The following is a 9728-nucleotide window of genomic DNA, read 5'->3' as shown; positions in this document are numbered from 1 at the left end:
CTCTTTCTGTTCCTTAAACACGGAGGCTATTTCCTGCCTCAGGGCCTTTGCACTGGCTATTCCCCCTCCCTGGAGTGCTGGCTCCTTTGATTCACTCAGGTGTCCCTGCTCAGAGTCCTTCTCTGATCATCTCATCTAATTTAAGGCTAATCCCTCTCTCCCTCTCCTACTTTCCCTCTCATTCTCCTCTTCTGTGTTTTCAACCTCTTCCTCTCTACTGGTTCCTTCCTAGGAATATTTCAACATGTTCTAGCCTTTCCCGCATAATTTAAAGGGGAAAAAAAGCCCTATGAATTCTTCCCTTCCCCCTTAGGTTTCGCCGTCCCTCCCCACACATCCCTAGCCCTCATCTTCTGCTGACAGCCAAACTTCTAGAAAGCAGAGTCTACACTCTCTCAAGCGCTATTTCTTTGCTTTCCATTTATGCCTCCACCCACCAAAATCTCTACCCAGAACTGAAACTGAAGTCTTCTCACCGGGCCCACCACCAACAAGGGCAGTGGTTAGCCCATACCAGACCTTTCCAGTGTGGACTGGAAAAAGGTATCCCTTCCTTAAGATACTTGCTTCCCTCTGTCAGAAAACGGTCCTCTCAAGCACACCAATCTGCAATGTCCACAATGTGCATGGCACCCACTGGCCTTGTGCAGTGTGCTACCTGCACGACCATACTTTGCTGGCAGCCTTCTTTCTGCTAGCTTGAAAGATGCACTCTGGTCTCATCTTGTCTGACCACTCTCAAACTCCCCTGTGACCACCCCTCCTTCTGGAAATGTGGTCTTCCTTTGCAACCATAACACCACACTCTGCATTCCTGCTGCTCCTTTCTCATCCTCTCAGGCTCTTAAATGTTAAGTCCATTTCAGAGTCCTGTCCTGGTTTGTCTTCCTTTGATGCTTGACCGATGTCTCTGTGAGTGATGTCAATCACTTTCACTCAACATTTATTGAGTGTCTACTCTGTGCCTGGCAGGGTCCTAGGCACTGACCCCTTGGGATTTCCAAGTACGTGCTGATGATCTGCAAATGTATCTCTAACTGCTTCCCTGAAATCTGCACATGGAATCCAAATGGACTCCTGAGACTTAACTTCTCCAGAACTGAGCTCATCACCCTTCTCTCCAGATCAATTCCTCTTCCTGTTTTAGCAAATGATACTCATTCAGTTGCCCAAGCCTGAAAGCTTGAGTCATCCTAGACTCCTTCCTCTCTCTGCCCCCAAGAAAGTAGTAGGTCTTATTTTTCTACTTCCTAGATATGTCTCAGTTTCACCCACGTCTCCCCATCGCCATCACCACCACACCAGCCTCTGTCCTATCTAAGCCAGTATCACCCCTCATGTAGAATAAACACTGCATCACAGATGTAGGAAACAAACTTATGGTTACCAAGTGGGGGAAGAGGGGAGAGGGATAAATTCGGAGATTGGGATTGACATATATACACTACTATATATAAAACAGATAACTAGGGAATATCCTGGTAGTCCGGTGATTAGGACTTGATGCTTTCACTGCTGAGGGCCCGGATTCAATCCCTGGTCGGGGAACTAAGATCCTGCACGCCGCATGGTGTGGCCAATAGATAAATAAATAAATAAATAAATAAAATAGATAACTGATAAGGACCTATTGTACAGCACCGGGAACTCTACTCAGTACTCTGTAATGACCTATATGGGAAAAGAATCTAAAAAGGAGTGTGTATATATGTATAACTGAATCACTTTCCTGCACACCTGAAACTAACACAACACTGTAAATCAACTATACTCCAATAAAAATTAATTAAAAAAAAAAAAGAATAAACACTGCAGCAGGCTCCCACCTGGCCTCTGCCTCCTGGCCCTGACGATGTCAAGCTCCTCCTTTAAACCCTACAATGGCTTCTTCTGCCCTCAGGATTTTTTTTTTTTTTTTTGCGGTACGCGGGCCCCTCACCGCTGTGGCCTCTCCCGTTGCGGAGCACAGGCTCCAGACGCGCAGGCTCAGCGGCCATGGCTCACGGGCCCAGCTGCTCCGCAGCATGTGGGATCCTTCCGGACCGGGGCACGAACCCGTGTCCCCTGCATCGGCAGGCGGACTCTCAACCACTGCGCCACCAGGGAAGCCCTGCCCTCAGGATTTAAGTTCTAATTCTTTGATATCCTTTATAAGGCCAATCATGATCAGGCAGTTCCTCTACCTCCCTACCTTCATTTCTCTCCATTTACCCTGCGCCTCATACTCTTTCCCTTATTCCTTCTCCCTTCCAACCATACTGAGCTCCTTTTAGTTCCTGAGCATGTCATCTGTCTCTGAATCTTAGCTGATACTCTTCCCTCTGCCTGGAAGAGCTCCTTTGTGTGCCGACCCGCCGCCAGCCCTTCACCTTGCCAACAGCACCTTTTTCTTCAGGCTTCAACAAAGATCTTACTTTATTTAAGAAGCCTTCCGTGAGCCCCCAAATCTGGGACAGAGGCTTTTTTTCTGGGCTGCCATAGTAAATTACACTGTAGGGTAATTACCTGTCAACTGGCCCTGTATCTCCCGCTAAATGTAAGTATGTAAGTATGTAACTGGCACACAGCAGGTGCTCAGTAAATACACACTGAATGAATGAGTAGTCAGATGAGTGTAAGACACAGAATCCCCAATTCCTGGCTCTGCCTCCCCATGGGAACTTTGGGAAGTCTTTTTTAGTCTTGCTGTATCTCTTGTCCTCACTTATAGTATGAAAATACACTACAGATTGTGGCAGTTTTAAAACCTGGCCCCCAACTTCTCTGACATTGTCTTACTGAGAGGTGAGGCCTATGTCCCCTCCCCTAGAATTTGGCCTCTCTGATTTCTTGACCAAAAGATCACATGACACAAGTGATACTGTGATTAATTTAGGGGTTCAAGTCTTAAGAAACTGGCAACTTTCGTTTCCTTTCCCTTGAGATGTTTGCTGGTAGGATGCAGGCACAAGGGGAAGCAGCTTTCGGGGAGGCCCACCCACGTGGAGAACACTCAGGCCTGCAGCCCACCAGCCAGCTGTGGGCACCGACTTGCCAGCGTGCGAATGAGCCAGCTTGGAAGTGGATCCTCCAGCCCCTTTTGACCGTGCACCCCATGTGGAGAGCCCCCCCCCCCTCTGATTCTGCAGCTAAAGAAATGAATGTGGTTGCTTGGAGATCTAACTTTGGGATGCTTTGTTAAACAACAAGAAATAACCAGGCGGATGCTGAGACCTGCAAGTGGAGTGTTGCTGCCACCTGACATGCAGCATTGGCTTTGGGACCGGGTAGCAGGCAGGAGTCGAAAGGCCCTGGGAGGGTGTTAGGGACAGGGTAGGAGGCTGGTGGTGAGGGCTTAAGGGAACGAAGGAAAATGTTAGCTGGAGCCAAGAGAGTAAAGGAAACTCCAGTTATATAGGAAAGTTTGGAATAGTGTTGCTGTGCCTCCTGTAATGCAGAAAATCAGAAATGTGCGGCATGAACTCAATGACCTGGCTAAGGAGATTGCTAGGCTGAGTTTCTAAAGGGCTGCCTGGCTTCTCCTAGCTGCCTGGTGAGTTTTTACCAAGATACATGCATACCCCAGTTATGTTGTCAGGTGCTGTCTCCACGCACCGAATCGTATACACCCTGGGACTTCTCCAGGTCCCTCAAGAGTTCACACGTCCAATGAGATGGGCTAACTTGTCGTCCTCCAAGTTGTTTAACCCTCTTCTGGGTGACCCACAGGAGGCCAACCTCGGCAGCCCTGCTATCTTAGCTGACCAGGAGGGGGACTGGCAGAGGACCAGCCATCTCAGCACTGGATTGTCTCACTCCTCTGTCCTGGAGCTTCTCCCCTCCCCCACGACCTGCATTAAATCAATACACAAAAATGTTTATAATATATGTAAAAATGTAAAGCATAACCAACCTTCCTCTCCACTAGAACCACAATCCTGTATTTTGTGTTTCCTTCCCTTCTTTTCCCTTACAGGTATACTATGTATGTATATATGCCTGTTGATACATGTAATTTTGCATGATCTTTGTAGCCAGTCTAGAAAATAAATGACTACTCACTATGTCCATCCTGGCACAATATGTCATGCATCTCCGCTGATTGATAAATCCTGTATGATGTTGTGCAGAATGGGTCCACAGAACATCCAAGCAGTTCATTTTCATGCAGGTGCAGTTGCAGCATTGCGGAATGGGAGCGTCCATATAAAGAATAAATCTTTTAGGCAAAGGCTAAAAGTGAGCCGATCAGTTGGTGTGAATCTTGGCAAAGTATGTTGACTCCTCAAGTACATGAGTTCATTACTTAATTAGACAAACCTGTTCGGTAACACAAATGGCAAGGGGAAAAAAATGAATAAAGCTTGGATAGCCCATCCTTCACATCATTCCCGCTTTGGTATCTTTCCTGGCAAATAACTGAGAGCTAACCACCAGTGAGGAGTGGAGGGCATGCTCTGTCTCACTCATTCTAAGTAGTTCCTTGCCTAAGTATCATAAATAACAGAGATAAGTTTTTCATACAATGTAGAAGTGAAAACAAAAATAACAGTTAATCCTCTGGGCATCAAACTAATAAGCCTAGTATTTTTCTAGGTACTAGAGTATTTGTTTCCTCAGCCAGTCTCCACTGATATTTTAGTTCTCTGGTTCTCAATCTCGAGTCCTTTTGCAATCACCCCTTGAACTTTAAAAAATTTGAAGGTTTTGTATCCCATTCCGGGAGATTCTGATGCAATTGGTCTGGGGTGCTGACTGGGCGTGGGGACTTTGAAAAGCTCCGGAGACTCAGAGCTGCAGCGGAGTTTCAGAAACCCTGGTTCACACCGCTTTGTCCTCCTCTTCAGGGTCCGGCGTGGCGCCTGGTGGAAAGTGATGCTCAGAATGTATACACAACGTCCCGTTTCTCAGGAAGGAGGGAAGTGTGGTCTCAGAACCGCAAACCTCCTGGTGTCCTGGGGCGAAGACCATGAGGAGGCCAGTCCTGCCAAGCCAGTGGGTGACGGCGACGCCGCCCGTGTCCAGGTCTCCCCCTCCCTAGAGCGCAGGTACTGTCCGGCCAAGTCCCGAAGGCCTCAGAAGATACACGGACACCGCGAAGTTCGGCGGTGCCAGGTGGTTTCTTGTTTCCACAGGGAGGCGGAAGCTGAAGAGGATGGGGTGGCCACTTCGAGCTCTGGACCAAGCCTGGTTGACTTTAGAGTCAATCCAGGCTCCTCTCTCGGCTCCAAATTGCAGCCCCGGCAGCTCTTCCCGAGAGGGTCGGGGTGGGGGGCACCTGGACCAGCCGGGTCAGAACTGCTCCGCGGGGAGGCTAGTGCAGCCCCCGGCGCCCGGAGCGCGCGTCAGGTCGCAACCACCCGGGGAAGCAAGGGGCGCGGCGGGAGCGTCGATCCAGGGGGCGCGGACTACAAGTCCCGGCAGGCCTCGGGCAGGGCTGGGCGGTGCCGGAGCGGGGCCAGGGGCCAGCCGGGCCCGGGCGTGCGCGGTGGTTCTCGGGAGTGGCGGGGCGGGTCCTCCCGACTGTCAGCTGTAGCCCTGTGCGCTCGGGCGGGGGTGGTAGCGGCCATTGGCCGAGAGGCGGGAGGGGCGGGCTGCTGCGAGCCTCAGCTGGTTCAGGCCGAGCGGGAGGAGGCGGAGGCGGAGCGGGCGGCCGGCCAGGGAGGCGCGCGCCGGTCTGCTGCGTTCCGGCCTGGCCATGGCAGCGGCGCCCCTGAAAGTGTGCATCGTGGGCTCGGGGAACTGGTGAGCGGCGGCGGGCCGGCGGCGCGGGCTCCGCCTGCGGGAAGCCCCTCTGCCGGACGTCCGAGGGCGCACGTCCCCGCCACGGCGTGGGCACCGGGCACCGCGCGTGGGGAGGCGGGGCGGGCGGCCTCGCGGCCGGGCTGGGCACCGCGCGTCTGGGGAGGCCGCGCTGAGGCACTGGGCGGGGAGGCCCTGGGCCCGTGTGCTCGCGGGGGCGGCGCGGAGAGAGGGGCGGCGCACCGGCGGGCACCTGTCTGCGCTCGCGGCGCTTCGCGGCGGGCGCACGGAGGCCACCTGCTTGCCATGCCCGGGGGGTTTGCGCAACATCCTCAGGGCGTTCTTCATTTCTCCTGGGCACATCGCCTGGGTCGAGGAGTTGGAGGAGGCTCGAGCGTTCTCGCTGGGGTTTCCGAATCGAGGAAACCGAGGCAGAGGGGACTGAAGGGCGCCTGCTATCCAGGTCGAGGGCGGGGCCGGCTCTGCCCTTCCAAGTGCGGGTCCCGCTCCGGCTTCTGCGAAGTCTAGTATCTTAATAAAGTATCGGGAAGAAAATCCAAGTTCCTACAGGCCAGGCTCCCCCAGTAGCTCAGGGACTTTGGGAATTCTCCTTTGGGGGGATGTTTGCGCAGCTTTGCTTCTCCGATAGGCTTTATTTGACTTTAGCGTTTATAAAACACTTTGTGCCAGGCGTTCTTGTAAGCGCTTTAAATGTCAGCTCTTTTAGTTACCTTTCTGAAACTTACACAGTGGGATTATTTGGTGTGTTTGGGTTACTGTAGAGGAAAAGTGGACTGGGGGAGAGGAGGCAGAATATGGTATAGCATCTGATATTTTCAGTCTTTTTTCCACAGCTGCGCCCTATTTTTCCCACATCCGAGGGACTAGTATAGAATAGTTCAGAGTGATGTCCTTAAAGTCCTTGTGTTTTTTGGTGGCCGGACACTAACCACTGTTCAGGCTTCTAGGAGTCCTGCAGCAATTGGTACTAGTTACTTGGTCTCCATCTTTAAGACTTGGCCCAGAAAGTACTTCTTGCAGGAAACCTTATCTGATTCTCCACTTTTCCATCCCAGCAAGGTGAGGGCCCTCTCCCTGTGCCTCTGTTGCTGACATCTGTCATTGCAACGTGATGATTTATTTGATTATCTGTTTCCACTCCTCCCCTCCCAGCTCTTGAGAACAGCATCTACCTTAGTGCTGGGCATATGCAAAGTAAATACTAAGTGAATGTCTAAAAACTAACTTTTTAATGTAAAAATGTAATTGTATATGATTTGGCAATAATTCACATTGTTTAAAAGATACCAAAAACCCCACAAAAAACACAGTGAAACATCTCCCATCGACACTTGTCTCCCAAGGTATCTCCTGGAAGAAAACCACTGTTATCAGTTTCTTCTGTTCTTTCTGGAAGAATTCTATCAGATGCAAGCGAATGTTTACATATATTCTTTTATCTCTCTGCCCTGCAAATACTAGGATATTATGCACTTTTCTGTAAACTTTTTTTTTCAACCAACAACAGAATGTTCTGTCCCACATGTAATGGAGTTGTTACCCGCCCACTGCAGAGCTTCGTATGGACTTTCAGCTGGACTTTGCCAGTTCTGATCCCAAGGTCACCTGAGTGAAATGTCAGCTGCCTTGTGGGCCGTGAGACTGAAAAAGCGCCCATTCAGCGCGTGTTCTTTAACATTAGTTTCCTCTTCTGTAAGAGGCCACAGAACCACAGATGACAGCACCTTTTCCTCCTTTGCAAGGTGCAGGAGAAGTGGCATGGCTGGGCTACGCCAGATATGGGCCTGAAACAAGAGTTGTGAAGTGACCCTCCTGCGGCCCTGCCCCTCCGTTCCCCCTCCCCCCGCTGGCCCCATGCCCCCGGCTTCCCGCAGCTTCTCTCTGATGTACTTGACTTTTTCTTGGCTCACTCCAGCCAAAGGAAATGGAGTAGAACTTGGCTAGTGACACTGGAGCAGAGCAATTGAGAAATGTGCCGATGGTCTGGGCTGGCTGCCGGTTCTGTTAATGATGGGATCAGACTGGAACAGTCATTGGCTTCCTTGTCGCTGCCCTGGGTGCAGAGCCATGCTAGTCCTAGAGAGAGGCTCACGACCTCCCCAGAGAGATTCAGGAACTTAGGGACAGAAAAGGACACAGAGAGGCTGCCCAGGGGCCCACTGAGTGTTCAGCTCTGGTCTGACTGTCTGCTCCATGCAGATATGGTGGTTTTTCCAGGGATAGGAACACAAGTGGACACCATCTCTTCCTTCAGGTCACAGATAGATAAGGATTTGGAAGATAAATTCAAAAGAAGTACAAAGTAGAATGAAATATCTGTCACAAGATTAGACGTTTTAGATTGTTTTTTTTGGTTTCTGTTTTGAATTTTTTTTTTTTTTTTTCTCACGTGGCATGCAAGATCTTAGTTCCCCAATCAGGGACTGAACCCATGTCCCCTGCAGTGGAAGCACGGAATCTTAACCACTGGACCGCCAAGGAAGTCCAAGAGTAGACGTTTTAAATAGTGTTTTTAGTAATGTTTCTTAAAATGTGGTCCAAAGACAACTTGCATCAGAATTAGCACTGAAGCTAGACTTGCTGAATCATATTACCTGAGGGTGGAACAGATTTTTCCCTAAGAGATTTTAGCCTTCTGCTGATTTTAAAACAGGTTACCAAAAGACGGACCCTTCCAGATGCTCAGGAATAGGAAATTACTTAAGCAGTGTTTACATTTGGGACTTTTTTTTTGGGGGGGGGGACTTTTTTTAAAAAGAAATTTATTTGCTGTGTTGGGTCTTTGTTGCTGCGCCAGGGCTTTGGTTGCAGAGAGCGGGGGCTACTCTTTGTTGCGGTGCATGGGCTTCTCGTGGTGGCTTCTCTTGTTGTGGAGCACGGGTTCTAGGCACGCGGGCTTCAGTAGTTGTGGCGCACAGGCTTAGTTGCTCCGTGGCATGTGGGATCATCCCGAACCAGGGATCTTACCCATGTCCCCTGCATTGGCAGGCGGATTCTTAACCACTGCGCCACCAGGGAAGTCCCTACATTTGGGACTTTGAAGCAGCTCAGAATGCTTATGGAAATAATGATGTTACATCTATAGCTAAAAGGTGGCTCTAAAGCTCACATTGGTGCGTCCCCCAATGTAAATAATCATCAGTTGCTATGCAGATACCTGAAGACTGAGGGGCCTGTCCCGCCCTCCCTCACCTCTTTTCCTCTAGATGGTGGGAGAGAGGAGGCCAAGGGGGCCTCTTGCATCCAGCTGAGCCCTGTTGTGCTGCCCCCTGTGAGGATGCAGGGAGGTGCTTCCTAAGCGGCATGGCTTTTCTTGGTCCTGGTGACTCACAATAGTAACAGAAAGGAAAAAACAAGCTTCTTAGGTTCCTCCAAAGATGAAACAAAGTTCCTTCACCAGAATCTTGGGAAGGGCACCCAGACACAGTGCAAGATGCAGCTCTAGAACTAAAACCTCAGGGTTGTATTTGCAGTCTAAGTCCAGAAACACCCCACACCTCCTTGGGAGGCCGGGTCAGGCAGCGGTGGAAGGAGGCACTCGGGATTCCTACCCCCTGGGTTTCTGGCCCCATCAAGTTCTAGGTCCTTGAGCAAACTGCTTCTCTCCAAGAATCATTGCTCCTGACATGGGTACCTGCTGTCTAGGATCATGGTGAGGATGAAATGAGATGATCTGAGAGAGTGCAAAGTGACTAGCACCCAGCAGTTGTCAGCTAATGAAAAAATGCTGTTAGTTCCATCATCCTTGACCAGAGCCATCACAAAACAGACCTTTTCAAGGTCAGTGGTTAATAAGGTGGAATTAAAACCCAGATCCTTCTAACTCCAATGTCCATGTTTCTATAAATTCTTAGCATTTTCAGTGAGAAGTGTACTTTTACCAATGCCAATCACAAAATGCTAAGGGATAGAGGCAGAAGGGAGAAGATAAAAGAGCGGGAGGTGTTTCCGGGAGTTATCTTTTGCCCTTGTTTTCAGCACAGCTT

General features: G+C 50.3%; 1 protein-coding gene across 1 annotated transcript in view; it reads left to right on the top strand.

Annotated features, from left to right (window-relative positions):
* The first annotated feature begins 5581 nt into the window (after positions 1-5581).
* The window catches only part of GPD1L (glycerol-3-phosphate dehydrogenase 1 like), a 54371-nt gene continuing 50224 nt past the window's right edge, over positions 5582-9728 (top strand). The window contains exon 1 of the mRNA XM_065885497.1: positions 5582-5724. Within this exon, the coding sequence (XP_065741569.1) occupies positions 5678-5724 (47 nt within the window). The 5' untranslated portion in view covers positions 5582-5677. The remainder of the gene's footprint in view (positions 5725-9728) is intronic.

This window comes from Phocoena phocoena, chromosome 10 (assembly GCF_963924675.1).
Source record: "Phocoena phocoena chromosome 10, mPhoPho1.1, whole genome shotgun sequence".
Lineage (NCBI taxonomy): Eukaryota > Metazoa > Chordata > Mammalia > Artiodactyla > Phocoenidae > Phocoena > Phocoena phocoena.
Note: the sequence above shows the minus strand (reverse complement) of the source record. Positions and strands in the feature narration are given on the sequence as shown.